The sequence below is a fragment of the Equus asinus genome, chromosome 3, assembly GCF_041296235.1.
Source record: "Equus asinus isolate D_3611 breed Donkey chromosome 3, EquAss-T2T_v2, whole genome shotgun sequence".
In the NCBI taxonomy this organism is placed as follows: Eukaryota; Metazoa; Chordata; class Mammalia; order Perissodactyla; family Equidae; genus Equus; species Equus asinus.
Window position 1 is genome coordinate 15,518,186 of NC_091792.1, and position 19,632 is coordinate 15,537,817.

At 41.3% G+C, this 19,632-nt stretch overlaps 1 protein-coding gene across 1 annotated transcript in view; it reads left to right on the plus strand.

Moving 5' to 3' along the window:
- Nucleotides 1–13,967: 13,967 nt before the first annotated feature.
- LOC123284554 (fibroblast growth factor 2) overlaps nucleotides 13,968–19,632 on the plus strand; it is a 57,063-nt gene continuing 51,398 nt past the window's right edge. The window contains exon 1 of the mRNA XM_044767269.2: nucleotides 13,968–14,479. Coding sequence (XP_044623204.1) covers nucleotides 14,302–14,479 — 178 coding nt within the window. The 5' untranslated portion in view covers nucleotides 13,968–14,301. The remainder of the gene's footprint in view (nucleotides 14,480–19,632) is intronic.

The window sequence follows — 19,632 nt, forward strand, 5'->3', positions numbered from 1 at the left end:
ATGCATAGTCAGAGTCCTGGGAGAGTACTGTGGTCTCCTGAAGTGAAGAGCCTGACGGAAAGTGGACACTGTGGCTACCGCTGGCCTAGAGAATCTTGAAGGTGGAGGCCACTGAATGACTCACGCCAGCAGAGCTCGAAGCAACAGCGGTGAGGTGTGACTGGGAAGAAGATCTCGTCCTGGTTCCAACTGGATGAGATACTGTACAGGATCTTATACTTTTTCCAAAGTAGATCGAATACTAGCCTCTATTTCATAGGAGTATCACATTTTAAATGACTCCTCTGCAATATACATGAACAAACAATTCACATGAAGGCTATTTGGTAAATTATGTATGTGAGGTGCTTAACCACAGCAGTATTTGTAAGAATGGTAAAATACCATCTAAATGGCCCAGAATAGTGGATGGCAAAATGAACTACACATGTATCAACTTGATGAAATTTAATTCTTAAAATATAAATTCTATAAATTATGTAGCAAGATAGGAAATTATAGTTTTAAGTAAGAAGAGTAGAATATAAAAATATTCCTAAACTGTGATTCCAACAGTGCAAAGAAGGAGATAAGCCAATGAGTAAATTCAAGAAGGGAGCTCAAATTAGACAAGAATAATTGCTGTCTTAGGCTAATGGAATGTGGGTGAAGTCTTTTTGTGTCCGTTACTTTTGTTGTGGTGTAGTTGCTTAAGCAATAAATGAAATCAAAGGCTTAAAACAGAAAACAAATGGGTGGAAGTGGAAGAGACAACTATTAGCCAACTCTTGAGGAATTTTGCTGTAGAGGGAAGCAGAAAATAGAACGGTATCTGGAAAGGGCTGTGGGGTCAAGGGAAGGGACCGGCTTTTTTGAAGATAGGAAAAATAGCTACATATTTTTATGCTGATGAGATGATCTATTAGAAAGGAGGAAAACTGATGCTGGAGAACAGTCCTTGAGCAAGGGAGAGAAATGTGGCCTAGTGCTTAGGTGGAGGTGGCAGAAGGCAGGTCAGGGGCCGGGTAGAGTATTCGGGAAGAGATGCAGGTAGGTTGGCATTTGCTGGTGGGAAGTTGAGGAACTTCTATTCTGATTGATTCCATTATCTTCAGTGAAATAAGAAGCAAGGCAAGCAGACAACTCAAAGCTGGGGTTGTGGGAAGTTTAAGAAAAAGAAGAGTGTGAAACGGTCTTAGAGAGTGAAAGAGTGAACAGGCTAAGGCAATGTGGCAGAATTTCCCGAGAGACCCAAGTGTCTACAAGGAGGTTTGAGCAGTAATAGGTCTTATTGCGACATCCTGAGCAAGACAACCTGTCTCAATATATAACGTCAATGCCTGAACACATGGGCTTTCTTTTTTCTTTGACTCTTAAAGAAGAGAGTTCAGTTTCATAAATTGCTACTATCCTCCCTTTTCCTTTTGTGTGTGAACAGTGATATTGGAAGTACACTTGTGAGCAGCTGTCTTGTGTCAGCTTTCATTTTATCACTACACAGAACATCTTCTGGAAACATCAGAATGAGCTGACCAAGCCTCTGACGTTACCGTCCAGCGGAAGCCAAAACCCGTGATTTATGTGTGTGATTTAGACTGTAGATTCTCAAGATGATTGGTACCCCTCAGCAACTGCAAAAATAAAGAAATCTGTCTCATTTTGCTCTGTATGTGTGGTGCGGTTTTGTTTCTTTTAATTTGATGGTTTTAAGTGAAGAGAGGGCCACACAAATTGCATGACTAACTCCTCTCAGAAGTTAGATGCTTTTTGCAGCCTACACATTGATGTCATTAGGAGTACTTAACATCAGTGAGGTGGGTAGGATTGCACACTGGAATTTCTTCTAAGTGGATCAGAAGTGGAGGGAGAAATGAACAGGAAACCCTGTTGGAAAACAAACAGAGGAAAAAGTAAATTGAAATGAAGCACATAATATAACTGACCAAGAAAAATGGTCAAAGTATATTTTATCTTTTGTTCCTTTAAAAATACACATTATGTGGGAAGTGTGATGAGCAGCAAAGAAGAATGAAAAGGTAAGTGCACCTGACTGGGATTTCCCATCTGTTTCCCCACATGTCCAGCTCATAGGGTTCATAGGGACCCCTGTGGTCCATCTCTGTGCAGTGATGAGAAACTGAAAGTCAAAATTCTGAATATTTGTAGCGTGTGAACCTGGTTGCTTAGACCAGAGTGCCGCCTTAGACAGGGATGTCTTAGGCATTTTCCAAATGACGTTGAAACGACTGTTCCTTAGCACTTGCCAAACTTAAGCCTAACAAATCACAGAACAAGAAATACAAGTGTCCAATAAACTCATGAAAAAATGTTCAATTTCTATGATAATTTTAAAAATCCAAATTAAACCAATAATGAACAGCCATTTTTTGCATGCCAAGTTGTCCAAAGATTGTATTGGTAAAAGGAAAGAGAATGTGGAAAAAGAGGGACTCTCACCACACTTTTGGGAAAACTGTAAATTGACACAACTTTTTCAAACCAATTTGATAAAATGTACCCCAAAGTCTTAAAATATTCACTTATTTAATTGAAAGTATTTATTATGTATTTAGTATTTAGAATGTCTTCTAGATCAAGGGCTGGAAATTATATTCTGTCAGTGAATAGACATTACATAAATATTTCCAAGTGCAATGAGCTCTGTGAAAGGGTCTCAAAATGACATAAGAGCAAGGAATTAGTCCTAAGAAAGTAACCAGAATGCTGCAGAAGATATTGTTTAAAAAGTGAGAACTACCTAAATGTCTACAGACAGTGGAATAAATAAATTATGGTATATTCATGCAATGGAATAATATGATGGCATTAAGAATTAAGTTATAGAGGTGCTGGCCCAGTTACATAGTGGTTAAGTTTGCTCACTCTGCTTCGGCAGCCCGGGGTCCGCAGATTCGGATCCCGGGCATGGACCTAGCACTACTCATCAAGCCACACTGTGGCGCCGTCCCACATAAAATAGAGGAAGATTGGCATAGATGTTAGCTTAGCGACAATCTTCCTCAAGCAAAAGTAGGAAGATTAGCAACAGGTGTTAGCTCAGCGCCAATCTTCCCCCCCCCCACACACACACAAAGAATAAAGTTATAGAAAAATACTTGATGACATCTAGAAATGTTCATAATTTACTGGCAAATGGAAAATAATGTTATAAAAGTGTGTTCAGTATGACCCAATTTTGTAAAAACAAAACAAAACGAAAACTACCTATCTACATATTTCTATCCTTATCCATTTATCTATGAAGGATATACCAGCAAAATGTTATCAATAATAATTGCTGGCTGGGAATATTAGAGCAATATTTTCTTCTTTATGCTTATCTTCAGGAAGATTCTTTTCTTTCTTTCTTTTTTTTTTTTTTTGAGGAAGATTAGCCCTGAGCTAACTACTGCCAGTCCTCCTCTTTTTGCTGAGGAAGCCTGGCCCTGAGCTAACATCCGTGCCCATCTTCCTCTACTTTATATGTGGGACGCCTACCACAGCATGGTGTGCCAAGCAGTGCCATGTCCGTACCTGGGATCCGAACCCACGAACCCCGGGCCGCTGAGAAGCAGAACGTGCGAACTTAACCGCTGCGCCACTGGGCCGGCCCAGGAACATTCTTATAGTTGTAAAAATATGATAATAGTAACAAATATATAATTGGACATGGGGTAACATATTTAAGAGAGAAGACCTAAGGAGCATATTAATCAATTACTCTTCTAAATTATCTAAAATCTATCCTCATCTTACATTAGATCAACAGAACACAATGTTCCTGAGACACATTTCTTTAATCCTCTACAGAAATGCTTTTAAAAAGTTATGATCGAATGTTGAACTTGGTTTTATTGAGGCAAGCTGAAGAACATTTTCTTAATTTTGGGGAAAATTACAGTTCAAGACATTGGCCCTTATGTTACTTGCTGCTCCTTTTATAAGGAGCCACTTAACAGATTTTTAAGAGAATTGATGCCAGGAAAGAGTTTACTTTCCAGTGAGCTTTTATCAAACAATGCAAATTTTAGAACACATCTTATTTCCCTTTTTGCCTTGCCTGCCAGGAAGATTAGAGGTAATTAATTAATGTATAGATTCAGCTCCTGGTACATTAATTCTGTCCTTTTAAGTGACGTGTACTTCTCATTTTTATAATATTTCACTCTTCTGTCTTTTAAGAAGCATGTCTCCTCAAGTTGTGTTTCAAAATAGACATGAAAGGTGGAGAGATGTCCAGATGTTCTATAATAAATAAATAGGAAAAATTGGGAATTAGTACTCTTTTGCTGTTTGTACATATGCATAATGCTAAGGTTTTAAAATAGTTGTCCTTGTACTAGTCAAAATGGTTTTCCTAACTTGTTTAGCCTTTTACATGGGTAGTGAAAACATTAACTATGGCTCAGTCCTTATGAATTGCAGTGGTTCTAAATGGAATCTTTACTGTAACTTCACTATTCTATTAGTAACCTACTGGTCAAAATACTAGCTTTTCAGACAGTATATTGTTTTGGAAAGTTTAATTTAATGAAATGCATTTTCCTATCATAGAAGAAATATTGAGGAAACATTTGAAATTTTCATGTCTAGTCAACTCCTCTTCCAGTTTTTTTTTAAATCATTACTCATTCTTTCTGTATTACTTTTGTGAGATGACCTTAACCTTAAGAACACTAATTTGAGACGAGATTTTGTATTCTCCTAATGACTAGGGGCTGAGGTGTTTCAATGACCTTTTTCATCTCGGGGGATGATTGCTGTAAGTCAGGCTTGAGGTCATGGGCTGAAGAGCTACAAACAAAGTCATAGTTTTGGCTGAGATACAGTAAACTTGGACTATGGACAAGGCTGATGCTTCCTCAATGATGGAAGCAAAAAATATTCCATCTTCTCCTCTGAACACAAACAAACCCTGGCTATCATCAGCCCGTTTCGGTGGGTTGGAGTTTATGACATTTCTAAATCTGGTACGCACTGCCGTTTGACCATATGTGGTCAGGCTAAAGTTACTGATATCTGGGAACATTTCTGGGAAAACAGAAGTATTTCCAAGAAAAGATAATGTTAGAATGGTAGGGATGGAAGAACCCCACGGTGGTCAATTCTCCTGTATCTAGGAAGGCTAACAAAGGAAGAGTCCACAGTAAGTGGATGCTCTATTCGGAGAACTGAAGGGAAAGAGTTTCTATAACTTTTTTGCCATAATGCGCTCTTATTCAGTCTTTGAATAAAAGAACCTGATGATACCTGGGAATTTGCATGATCACCACAATGCAGGATTATGGTAATCAGTGTTGCCCTGTCTTGAAAACTTCTGTCTTGTCAATGTCCCCTTAAGATGTGAATGGTCTAGGTGTGATCTGTTCAACATTCCAAGGAATTGTAACCTCCTACCATCTGGTCACTAAATATCTATTAATGAAGCCCAGTTACGTTAGCTTTTTCGGTAATTATTTACCCTATTGGTTTCTGCTAACCGTGTGTTGATGTTTCAATATACCAACGTAAATGATCTCCTTTACTTTCTGATCATAGACAATTAGAGGTATGGATTTATGTGGGGATTGTAGGCCTCGAATTAGGCCATTGAATTTTTAACTTTCACGTGATCTTTTTTACGTGGCTTTTTTCCAAGCCAGATTCCACCTTGCTATATTTGCCAACTTATTCTTGTTTTAAACCAAGATGTAGAGCTTACTTGTATCTACATTATTACTAACTTTATCTCAATCTTTTCTAACTTGTAGAAAGGCTTTTAAATTTTAATGTCATTATCTATATTACCAATTAGCATTCTTAGCTTTATGAGGCTAAAATTTTGGCAAGAATGGCACGTCCTGGAAGGTATGAGCACTGATGGTGGGAATATAAGTCAGTTCAGTCCCTTTGGAGGTGAATTTGGCAATGTCACTTAGAATTGAAAACGCAGGGACCCAACAAATCCATTTCTAGGTAACAACTTTGGAAGGAAACTTAAATATACGCACATGGAGGCAAGTACAAAGATGGTTGCTGCAGCACTGTTTGTAACAGCAAAGACTTGTGTACAACCTAGATGTCCATCCATCAGGGAATGGTTAAGTAATATGGATCTATTACTCTGGAATGCTCCGTAGCAGTTAAATGACAAGGTAGATCCATACTTAACTAATGGTGAAAAATTTCTAAGGCATACATTGAGTGAAAAAGCAAGTTACTGAAAGATAAGGACAGCATGATACCATTTATGTATAGACACATACACACATACCAAACAATATTGTATCTTTTCTATGTGTATATATGTGGACGTAAATGCACAAAGAAAGATTTGGAATGATACACACAAAACTGAGAAAAATGCTTTCATCTGGGGAGAAAAAGGAAGTGACTGGGAGTGGGGGTGGAGTCAAAAGTATATATATTCTAGGTGTGTGCATGTTTTCCCTTCATGAAAATGGAAACATATCTATACTCATTGCAGTACACCTTACATTTTTCACTTGTTTTCCACTTTTCCAGTATATCTTGGAGACCATTCCATAGACCTCCATATGATCGATTTCATTTTTTTTTAAAGCTGCAATAATTCACTATAGAATTGCATCTTGTAATGATAGGCCCTCAAAAAATATGTTAAATGAATGACTCCACTATAATTTCTTTTATAAGCCTCTACTGATATCCATTTTTACTGCTTATTTCCAGTCTTTTGTAACCACAAGCAAAACTGAAGTACACGTGTTCATCCATCTTCCTGCACATGTGTGAATATGTCTGTAGGATAAATTCCTAGAAAAGAAATTGCTGTATTAGAAGGTACACTTATTGTAAATATCAAACACTGTGGCCAATTGGATCTCCCACCAACAGTGGAGAGTACCCAGTTCCTCCTACTCTCTAATGTGATATCTTAAACTTTCTGGCTGTGCCCAGCTGAGAAGTAAAATAATATCTCATCCTAGGTTTAATTTGCATTTCTTTTACTTACATGTTTTATATCTTATTTATATATTTTAAAAGATTTCTTTATCTATGTAAATATTATGTATTTATCTATATATTTTATTTATGTTTCTTTTTCTATGACCTACTTGGTCTTAGTAGGGTCTTTCCTCACTGATAAAGATCTCTCTATATATTTAGAAGATTAACTTGAATGTCATAGACACTGCATATTTTCCCAGTTTCTCATTTATCTTTTGACTTTGTTTAGATCAGGGGCAGCACTGGTGGTGGGTAATTGTGTTAAATTTGTATAACTGAAGGGTTGGTTCATACAGCTTTCCCAAAACCAAGGAGCTGTCTGTCCCAAAGGTAAATTCGGGTTCCCACTTCTTCCAAGTTTGCTTTAAGCTGACAGGGTTTTTTTGCCTCCTAGTTTTTGCATATTAAAAAAAAAAGAAGCTGCCTTGATTTGAGGGTGAGGATGCCCCTTTAAAGTAATGTCAAAATAAGAACAGAAGGACAATGAGATTAGAATCTCTGAGCAGTTTACGGAGAAGCTAAAGACTAACAGGGGCTTCCTGCTAAGAGCCATTTTTGTAATGCATTTATTATTAATAACAATTTATTTGAATGAAGTTAATTAAGGAAGGCTGAGCTCCTTCTTTGATAGCTCTTCCCATGCAACCCTTACTGTAGTGTTGTGCTAATCAAAAATATAGAACATATGAATAAACCTAATTACCTCTAGCATTCCTCTCTTTAAAAGGTAAAAGGACACATCTTTGTGGGTTTCCGAAGCCCTCAGGGAAGCCCCAAAGATAATTTAAGGGTAAAAGACATCATGAAGTTTCCATTTTTCTGAATTTAGGGCTTGATCTTGGGAGGCAAAATCAAAGAGTCTATGAGAAGAGACTGGTCACTTGATTAATATGGTCATATAGACGCCTGAAAACAGTGAATTACTGAACAAACAAAATGAAGCAGAAACAGACACACAGACACAGGAAACAAATAGCATGGGGGGATAGGTGAAGGAAATTCAGACGTACAAACTTCCAGTTATAAAATAAATAAGTCACGGGAATGTAATGTACAGCGTAGAGAATATCGTCAATAATGTTGTAATAGTTCTGTACGGTGACAGAAGGTAACTAGACTTATCATGGTGATCATTTCATAATGTATATAAATATCGAATCACTGTGATGTACACTTGAAACTGATAGGATATTGTATGTCAATTATATTTCAATAAAAACCAGTGAATGACTGTGGCTTGTCTATCTGTTTGGTTAGAATGAAAATACAGTACTTAAAATTGACAAATATAACATGAGTCTTGGCTGTTTCAGGAACTTTTGCGTGTTGTTTACATATTTGTTTTTAAAAATCAAGGACACAAAGTCAACATAAAGCACAAAACATTATTCTGGTGTCAATAGAAAGACAACCCAATTTAAAAGAGGGCAAACTATTTGAATAGACATTTCTCCAAAGAAGCTATAAAAATAGCCAATGAGTAAATGAAAAGATGTTCAACATAACTTATTGTTGAGTTGTAAGAGTTCTTTATATATTTTGGAGAATGAACTCTCATCATATATATATTTGATTTGCAAATATTTCCTCCCATTCTCTGAATTCTTTTTATTTTTTGATAGTGTGATTTGATGCACATAAGTTTTTAATTTGGATGAAGTACAATTTTCTTTTGTTGCTTGTGTCTTCAGTGTCATATCTAAGAAACCATTGCCTTATCCAAGGCCACAAAGATTTATATCTATGTTTTCCTCTAAGAGTTTTATAGTTTTAGCTCTTACATTTAAGTCTATGATCTATACTGAGTTAATTTTTTAATATGGTATGAGGAAGAGGTCTAAATTCATTCTTTCTCATGTGACTATCCAATTGTCCCAGTACCGTTTTTTGGAAAGACTATTCTTTCCTCAGTGATCTTGGCACCTTTGTTGAAAATCAGTTTTTCATAAATGTCAGAGTTTATTTCTTGACTCTCAATTCTATTCCATTGAGTTATATGTCTATCCTTATTCCACTACCACATGTCTTGTACATTGGAGCTTTGCAGAAAGTTTTCAAATCAAGTCTTCCAACTCGGTTCTTCTTGTTCAAGATTACTTTGGCTAACCTGGGTCTTTTGCACATCCATATCAATTTTAGGATCAGCTTGTCAATTTCTTCACAATAGGACGTTGGAGTTTTGACAGGAATGCATTAAATATGTAAATTAATTTGAGTATTACCACCTTAACACTATTAAGTCCTCTAATCCATAAAGATCAATGTCTTTCTATTTATTTACATCCACTATAATTTCCTTCAAATAATGTTTCGCAGTTTTCATTATACAAGTCTTGAACTTCTTTGGTTAGATTTATTCCTGTTTCACTTCTTCCTGTGCAATCTGGATGCCTTTTATTTCATTTCTTGACGAGTTGCCCTTGCTAGAACCTCTACTATAATGTTAAATAGAAGTGGTGAGAGTGAAAATTTCTGTTTTGTTCCTGATCTCAGGAGGGAACTTTCAGTTTTTTACCATTTTAAGTATCCTGTTAGCATGGGCTTTTCATAAATGCCCTTCATCAAGTTGAAGAAGTTCCTTTCTATTTCTAGTTTATTGAGTGTTTTTTATCACGACAGGGTGTTGAATTTTTTCAAATACTTTTAAAATGTCTATTGAGATGATCGTGTGTTTTTTAACCCTTTATTCTCTTATTATGGTGTCTTATGTTGACTGATTTTCTTATGTTTAACCAACCTTGGCTTCCTGAAATAAATCTCACTTGGACATAATGTCTAATCCTTTTTGTATGTTGCTAGATTCTGTCTGATAGTGATTTGTTGAGGATTTTTGCGTCTATATTCATAAGGGATGTTGGTCTATAGTTTTTTGCTCTTGTGATGTCTTTGTTGGTTTTGGTGTCAATGTAATATTAGCCTCTTGAATGAGTTAGGAAGTATTACCTCCTCTTCTATTTTTTTTTGGAAGAATTTCTGAAGAAGTAGTGTTAATTCTTCCTTAAACATTTGTTAGAATTCACCAGTGCTCTTCTCTTTGGGAAGTTTTTTGATTATTTGATATGCACTTTTGATTACTAGTGATACTAAAATTAAAAAAAAAATTGTTTTGGTGGCAGCTTATTATACAATCAGTTCAGATACATCTGAAATTTTAATCCTTACATTGATCTTTCAATTAGTGCATGCATCAGTTCCACAATGGTTTATATATGATAAGTTTATAATATCTTTTAACATCTAGAAGGGCAAGTTTCTCCTCATTACACCCATTATTTTAAAGGATATATTTTTTAAGGTAAAATCATGACTCTTATGCAGACAGAATGCGAATATGAACATTTATACCTCTTACAAATATGAAGTTTACATTATCTCATTAATTAATGAGGAAACCAGTAAGATGTGGCAACAGGCTCATTCAACGAGCCACACATATCAAGGCAGAAGGAATGCTGAAATGAATTTACAAATGGATGCAAAACTGGCTTATTCCATAGGTTGAGGAATGTTCCATAGGTATGTTAATCAGAGTTCTCCAGAGAAAAGAACCAGTAAGTAAATACTGATATATATTAGAGGAGGTTTATTATAGGAATTGGCTGACACGGTCATGGAGGCTGAGAGGTTCCATAATCTGCCATCTGCAAGCTGGAGGACGAGAAAAGCTAATGATTTATGGTATTCTGAATCTGAAGGCCTGAGAATCAGGGAAGCCCATGGTGTGACCCCAGTCTTTGGCTGATGGCCTGAGAATCGGAAAATTGCTGGTCTGAATCCTGGAGTCTGAGGGCCCAATAAACAGGAATTTTGATGTCTGAGGGTAGGAGAAGATGGATGTCCCAGGTCAAGAAAAGAGAGAGAGAATTCACCCTTCCTTCACCTCTTTGTTCAGTTGAAGTCCTCAACAGATTGAACGAGGCCCACTGCATTGATGAGAGCGAATCTTCTTTACTCATCCATCTACTGATTCAAATTTTAATCTCTGCTGGAAACGCCCCCACAGACACACCCAGAAATAATGTTTTACCAGCTGTGTGGACTCACCTTAGCCCAGTCCAGTTGACACATAAAAATAACCATCACAGGAAGGAAATCAATGTCCTTCCGCCAAACATAATTCATGTGCATGTTATTGGTTATTATATTAATATGCTAGGGCTGCCAAAGCAAAATACCACAGACTGGTGGTTTAAACAACAGAAATTTATTTTCTCACAGTTCTGGAAGCTGGAAGTCTGAAATCAAAGCACTGGCAAGGCTGGTTTCTGGTGAGGCCTCTTTCCTTGACTTGCAGACAGCAGCCTTCTCGCTGTGACCTGACATGGATTTTTTCCTCTGTGCACAGTCCTAGTGTCTTTCCCCTTTTTATAAGGATGTCCATCCTATTGGATTAGGAACCCACCCATATGACCTCATTTAACCTTAATTACCTCCTTAAAAGGCCCTGTCTCCAAATACAGTCATGTTGGAGGTTAGAACTTCAACACGGGAATTTGGGGTGGACACAATTCAGTCCATGACAGTTATCTACAACTTACAGGAGTCATAAAGTCGCTCAAACACAATGAAAGGTACAAAGACCCCATAGAATCAGATAACCTAGACAATGCCTAATTTTCCATTGAAGATATTTAGTAATCTTTTTTTGTCTATTTAAAAATCTTTCACAGTTTTCCCTATGATTAAAAAAAAGTATTTGCTATTCTTATATGTTTATTTGTCCAAATGAGTTTTACAGTACTGTTGGATAGTTTTTAAAATTGTGTTAAAATTTAAACAAGTATTGTTTAAAATATGGCTAGAGGAATTGCACATCGTTATTTTACTATATGTTTCCATCCAGGAACATTTGAAGCTTTTTTCTAAAGCTCTCATTAAATCTTTGTTCTTTTCATCATTTAGATTCTGAACAATTTTTATTAATTCCATAGTAATTTATCTTGGTATTGTGAGGGAAATTACTCTTGCCTTTATAGTTTCTAAATAGATATCACTGGAACCTAGTGGTTTTTAAAAATAATGAGTTTTGGATCCATTATCTTACAAAATTCTATTGGTTCTATTTATTTTTCATAGTTACCTTTATCTTTGTATTTATCCTTATAGTTGGGCAAACTGAGCATGTAAGTAATTTGAGTGTTCATGGTTCAGCTGAGAGCAAACTGATTGCATCTAAGAATAGTGTGTCTGCCCCCGTGTGTGTGTACAAGTGTGTGCTGAGCGGGGGCTGGGGAGGAACTTGAGACAGCTATCTTAATGATGTCTTCTTGCAATTAACACTATTTATCTTGGAGACCTGGATTCCCAGAGCTGGACTAACAATTTCCTGTGATAAATCCTTTCCTGGTTTTGGAAGGAACTAGGAAACAAGGGGTTATTGTACATAGCATGCAGTTCCACACGATCCATGTTTCATTAGCATATAAATCTCTCAGCTGCTTGTAGCTATTCCCCAAATTTCTGGATGCTACGGTTAAAAAATATTTTGACTTACATTTTATCCCTTTGCTCTTGGAATACTTAGGTTTCTCTGACTCAGAATTCAAGGTTTATTCAAATTTACTTTATTTCAAAGTAAGCGGCAACCTGCTAAGTGCTACAGTCGCATTAAGCTCTCCCCAGGATGCCTAGAGAACCATTCGGAAGGGAGCTATTTGTCTTAGCAGCTTGTCAATGCAGGTAAAACCTGTCCGTTTTGGAGATAGATGTCAGAGAACACACACCAGCCCAGAGAAGAGTATCCCTGGTTTTAAAGCTCCAAAGAATCAGCTCATCCTCTTAACTAACATCCTAGAAATTCCTCTAGAGTGTAACCCTTTCTAGAGACTTACCAACACAGGCACTCATGGATGATCTTTTGAAACCAAACATGTTCCTAAATAGCGGAAGGTCTGTATTTTCACCTCTTCGTAGAAGCTTTCCCTGCCCACTACTCCCCCCAAGCTGAATTACCCCTTGTCTGAATCTTACAACACTTCCTACTCTTGCATGGCCTGGACACTCTCTACTGGTACCCCGCCCCTCATCGTACCTTCCTCGCTGTGCACGAAGGTCCCGCCTGATTGGGCAGCTCCACCCAACTTACCGAAATGCTTTGCACGTAGCAGGCCTCAGTATGTGATGTTTTGGGGACGGATAACGTGCTAATTTGTAGGAACTGTTATATTCTACTGCAAATTCCCAAAGTGCAGTTAACTTCAATTTTATAGTTTGGAAATTTCAGAAAACTATCTTCCTTCCAAGAAATGCCTAACAATTTAGCTGGGACTAGTGCCAGTTTAGGAATAAGACATTAGCAGGCTTCTATCACAATAAGGATCTTAGGCCCATCTTCATCTTTCCACGTTGTCTAATTCGAGTTAGGCTGGTAAAAGAAAACCTTTTGCTCTTAGCAACCCAATCCGCTCCCCGCCTCTAGCCTCTTTCTTTCCTTTTGTTGGTAAACTATTTCAGTCTCTACCTTCGCTTTTCACAGTCCGTGCCCCGCACGTATCCCTTGTCTTTTTGGTGATTACCGATGTGCAAAACCTACCCTGACACAGAATCCTCCCTCGCTTCCGATTCCTCTGCTTCTTGGGGGTGGAAATAGTTTCTCCGCTTAGGAACGCTGGCAACGAAAAAGAATGGGGGAGAAAGTTGCATTTAAACTTTTAAAAGTTGAGTCACGGCTGACTGCACGGAGAAAGCTCGGCCGTGTGGTGAAGGGCTAAATGTGGTTTGGGTGGCGCGGGTTTGGGCTGGGGCGACTCCTGGGGACCGAGCGGGCCCGAGCCCCTGGAGCTGGGGAGGCCTCGGCCGTGGCCTCCCGGCGCGCCCCCCACCCCCGGCCGCGTCCGGGCTCCCCTCCGGGTCTGATGTCGCGCGCTTGCGTGCTGCGGCCAGAGCGCCTGACCCAGAGGCCGGCCCCAGAAAACCCCGAGCGAGTAGGGGGCGGCGCGCGGGGAGGGAGGAGAGCCGGGGGCGTAGTGGGTTGGTGGGTGTTGGGGGTGGAGATGTAGAAGAGGTGACGCCGCGGCCCGGCGGGCGCCAGACCAGCGGACGCGGTGCCCGCGGTTGCAACCGGATCCCGGGCGCTGCAGCTTGGGGAGGCGGCTGTGCCGAGAGCGGCGGCCGCGGAGACACCCAGCCCCAACCCCAGCGGCTCGCCGCGCCGGGGCCGGCGGAGGGCAGCGGCCGAGCGGCGCGAGGCTGGGGGCCCGCGGGCGCGGCCGCGCGCCGCCGGGAGGGAGGCTGGGGGGCCGGGGCCGGGGCCGCGCCCCGGAGCGGGTCGGAGGCCGGGGCCGGGGCCGGGGGGCGGCGGCTCCCCGCGCGGCTCCAGGGGCTCGGGGGCCCCGGCAGGGCCCCGGCGGGGCCATGGCAGCCGGGAGCATCACCACGCTGCCCGCCCTGCCCGAGGACGGCGGCAGCGGCGCCTTCCCGCCCGGCCACTTCAAGGACCCCAAGCGGCTCTACTGCAAAAACGGGGGCTTCTTCCTGCGCATCCACCCCGACGGCCGAGTGGACGGGGTCCGGGAGAAGAGCGACCCTCACAGTGAGTGCTGGCCCGCTCGTCCTCCCCCAGCCCGTGTGCGGCTCCCGGGGCTCCCCGCTCCCCGCCAGGCCAGCCTGCGCTTCTCTCCGACCCAGTGGGATGTGCGGTTTGTTCCCGCGCGGCCCTCGGCGGTGTCCTGGTTCACCGCTCGCCCCAGCCTCCCCGGAGCTGCGGTGTCGGGTTAGACGCAGCCCCCCCCCCCCCCCCCAGCTTTGGGGTTTGCCAGTTTCCCCCGGGCCCGGCCGGCGGGCTCCCTTCGCGCACACAACCTGTCGAATCGGGGATGCCGGGCTGCGGCGGAGCGGTGGCCGCTCGCCGGGATGCCGCCCGCGTCCCCACCCTGAGGGTCCGACCCCTTCTCTGTGGGATGCGCGCAGTCCCCCGGACAAAGATAGGAGGGACCGCAACCGAATTAAACGTCTTTATTGGAAAAATGCCTTTCCAGTGTCATGCCCCTAAATTCCGATTCGGTAGAATCCGAGGCAGCTGGCAAACTGCTCTCACCCGTCCGTTTCTATTTTTTTTCCGAATTGCCGAAAAAGCAAAAGATAGGGACTTTGTTAATAAAGCGCGACGGACCTTTGTTTCAGTAGTGAAAAGAACTGCGAAAACTTTAGTCTTCCACCTGCGGTTCTTAGCTTTGGGATCTTGAGCCGGTTTCCCCATCCCTCACGTGGGGATAACATTTATCTTGCATCGGGTTTGAGGATCAAATGAGAGTTTATGTAAAGTGCGTAGAGGACTCAGTTTACTAGTCTACACTTTTGTGTTCTGTAAAAAATAATCTATTTGTGGTTATAGAAATAACACTGGCGGAAATCATTGGTTCTGAAACTTCAGGGTCCGTTCCAGTCACCTGGAGGTTATAGCACCTTGCCGAACCCTGTCTCCCAGAGTTTCTGATTCCTTAGGTCCGGAGTGGGGCCTGATAATGTGCATTTCTAACAAGTTCCCAGGTGATGCTGACCTAGGACCACACTTTGAGACCCACTGGTCTAGAGAAAAGAGGAAGAAAAGGGCATAAAATGGGACGATTAACAACACTGATGGAATTTGAAGTGAGAGAAAGCACCTCAATGTATTTTAACTGTCATCTGTATGCGTAGGTAAAACACCTATTTTAAAAGCTATGCATTCTGGCCGTCCTTTTTCGTGGGTTTCAGACGAGAATCTTATCCTCTATTTAACTGAGAAAAGACCCGCTGGAGTCCAGAGCGCCCCTCCCTGGCGTTTACATCTTTGTCTTATGATGCTAATAGAATGTCACTCGCTCTGGGATGAGGAGAGAGGAAGAGCAGAAAGCTCCGCAGCCCAACCCAAGCTGACAAAGGAACGGAAGTGTGCTTTTGTATTAGAGTCTGTTGACTGCAAAATAGCAACAAGAAAAAGATACCCGTCTTTAATTTTTCAGGCCTGCCATAATTTAAAAGTTTTATCAATCACTTACATTATCCAGTAAAACTGAAAAGATGCTTGTAACCCAATGTATGGGTTAGTGCTGTTTTTCTATTTTTGATAACTTGAATGGTTTCATAAAATTACCTTTGTGTTTGAAGTTTGTTCTGAAGTTGTCTGCTAGGCTAGCTGAGCAGATTAAGGCAAGGGGCGCATATGTCCCAATTAGTTTTGTTCTTTTCTGGTGGCACAAACTGTTTATAATAAAAAGGAGCATGTTCGATGAGTAGAAGACAGAACTCTCCTCCAGATTAGGTTCGTACTGAGGCTTCCCCTAGCACTCTTTTTTTTTTTTTTCCCCAGACACTTTATTAGTTGCTGAATCTGTTTTTCTCTTTGAAGGTTTTGATACCCTGTTTCCTTTACAATAAAACTTTATGGGGGCTAGTGAGTGAGGATAATTCTGAATCGCATGCCACATTACCACCCTCATAAAAACAATTGTTAACTTTTTCTTCCCACCTATGAGTTGGGCTGCCATTTTTGTAATCTTATTTTAACTCTGGTTCTCAAATGGGGGTGACTTTGGCCCTAGGGAACATTTGGCATGCCTGGAGACAGTTTTGGTTGTCATTCCTGGAAGGTTGCTACTGGCCTCTAGTAGGTTGAGGCCAAGGATGCTGTTAAACGTCCTACAATGCAGAGGATACCTCCCTAATCCCCCAGCAAAGAATCTTCTGTCCCTAGTTGTTAATAGTGCTAGAGTTGAGAAACCCTGCCAACTTGGTAACTGTCTAAAAATAAGATGTTAAAAGTGAAGAGTAGAATACTCACCAGGCAGTAGACTGACTGGAATACAAACCCAAGGATGATGAATTTAGACACTTCTCTGTAGCCCAATCTGGACATAAGTTTAAGTATAGTATAGTTTTCTGGCATGATGAAGGCGTACTGATAGTTGACCAGACCAGGAGGAGACTGATGGAGAAGATATAAGCGAAAAATGAGCATGGCCACGACATAACAATATCCTCTCAACCGCATCCCCTCCCTTTCCCCAAACAGACAAAACTCAGCAGCCAATACGGAGAAATAAAAGCAGGGTTAATGGTTGCCACAATTTGCCACTGAATTATGGCTCAGATATCTACACCTATTTCAAAAACTGAAAAACCCGTGGCCCCATCCCTCAAACTTTTGCCCAGTTGACCTGAAAATCTGTTACTGGAGATTTATTGCTTCGACATTGACACCTTCTGTCCAGAAGTCTTCTAAAATGCAAATAAAATACCTCAGGAAAGGAAGAGTTGAGCCGTCATCAGATTTTAACGTTTAGTGTGGGTTAAATTATGAGGGCAGTTTCTTCCCCAAAAGCTGTCCCAAAGGACTGGAGTTTAGGGAGGGGTGCTTTGAAGACTGTGGCGTCCGTGCGGGGTGCTGATTAGGTGTGGGGCTGTGGCTCGGGGCGGGGAGCACAGAGGCAGAGATGAAAGGGGAAGTAGGAGCAGGTGCCTCCACACCAGCCTTTCCACCTTCTCCCTGTTGCTGAAGGTTGGCTTTGCTTCACACCTGGGTATTCTCTTGAGTTGTTTTCACTCAAAAGGGCCCATTTTCCTGCACTTTTTTCATAGTCCTGGAATAACTGTCATTGGATCTGAGAGTCTTGATAAAAGCAAGTTATGGTTACAGAGTCTCTGCTTCTCCAGCGTGTGTGCTGCACACCCGTCTTCCTTTTGGCTCCTAGATATTTTGACAGGCCTCTTTCAAAAGTCCCGGGGAAGGTGTAACATTAAGTCTGTACTCTAAAGTAGCGGACCATGTCAAAACGCAGAAGAGAACGTTTTATCCCAAGCAGCACGTACAGCATGTGGTGTATAGGAAATGAAATGTATGCTGCTTATGTAGAGTTGAGCATTAAATTTGTTCCAGATGCTCTTACTTAGGAAAAAATGAAGGTAGTTAGGAGTGCTGGATCCATCCTTGGGCTTCTCCCAGGAGGGGACTGACTGCCTGTCTGCTGCCCTTCTCCGCTTCCAGGCTCCAGAGGACACTGAGACTTGGAGAGGCTGAGGGACCTGGCCTTCCCGGTGTGGACCAGGGATGGGATCCAGGTCTGCGTGACTCCCACGCCCTTTGCACGGCACATATTCCATACAACGCCAATCATAAAATCATGCACTTGGAAAATTCAAAGGGAGGCTTCAGACCTCCTAGTTCACCGATCTCATTTTGCAGAGGAGGACACTGATTGCCTGAGTTCACCTGTCGATTTCCTCTGTTATCATCCTGAACAGCCTTGCCCACCTAGCCCCCTGCCTTCTTTCCCTGCCCTCCCCGAGCCTGTGCTCTCATCTTTTCAGTCATAGAGAGGCCCTCAGGGTCTCCCTTTGCAGCGTCCTCCATTGCAGAGTACTGAGACAGCCCGTTTCTCAGAGGAGTTCTTACTCTGGCGTTCCTGCCGCACTGGATAAAGCCACCTTTCCTTCTCTTCACCCTCCTTTTTGTAAATGGAACTATTGATTTAATGATACTAGCTTCTCTCCCCCCATCTTTTTTGGGTCATATCTGGCAAGTGGATCCAACTAATTTGCCTTAATAAACATGATATTTGGGGCCGGACCTGTAGCCAAGTGGTTAAGTTTGTGTGCTCGGCTTCGGCAGCCTAGGTTTTACTGGTTTGGATCCTGGGTGTGGACCTACACACCATTCCTCAGGCCATGCTGAGGCGGCGGCCCACAGAGCAGAACTAGGAGGACCTACAGCTAGAATACACAACTACGTACTGGGGGATTTGGGGAGAAGGAAATAAAAAAGATTGGCAACAGATACTAGCTCAGGGCCAATCTTTAAAAAAAACAAATTAAATAAACACGATATTTACTGTAAGGCTATTTGTGTGCGGTAAACAAGTGAAGTAAGACTAACAGCTCGCTTAATTGTCGAAATCGTAATGGGTACAGCAATGAAAGGACAATTCATGAGTCACAGATATTACCACACCTTAGGAGCCTTTTAAAATGAAGTTGATGCCAAGTGACTTCAGTCTAGAAAAGGCAACATCCCCTTGTGACGTACCCTGAGGGCTTTGGTTGTGTTTATAAAATGACCATTATATAATTAGACTTTGACAATGGTGTGACCACTAGATTCTAAGTAGTCTCATTTTGATTTATGATACCATTTTAAGATGGATGGCCTTGATTTTAAAGTTTAATTTGAAAATAAAATGTTACAGATGTAGTAAACAAAACCAGCATCATCCTTTGTACATTATAATTATAAAATTGACTTTATTCGTATACCCAGTGATTCTCAGAAATCACCATCAGTGATTTATTAGAAAGTTGTTTTCAAACCACGAGATGCCTGTACAACAGTATAGTAACTACACATGTGCCATCGCCTTTGCTTGTTTTTCCAATCCCGGTGTTGGCTGATTTTCCAAACGCCCCGCTCGGGCCCCTTTGTCCTGTAGCTCACGTCTGTAAGAAAGCTGGCCTGGAGTAAGAGTCGATGACCAAGACGGAGCATGGCAAATCAGCACAGCTGGGGCACAAACCTGAACTTTATTAGCATAATCTATCCAAACAAGTGTACTTTCTTCTGTTTTGTTTTTGAGATTGTCATTTTTTGCGTTCTGAAATCAGGGTTTTGGTCTTGTGCTTAACTTGTATGTTGTCAATGCTCAATAAATATTTAATGCTTGGTTGCCTGCAAAATAATTGGGAATAACGACTAGCAGTGTAGAATTTTCCTTG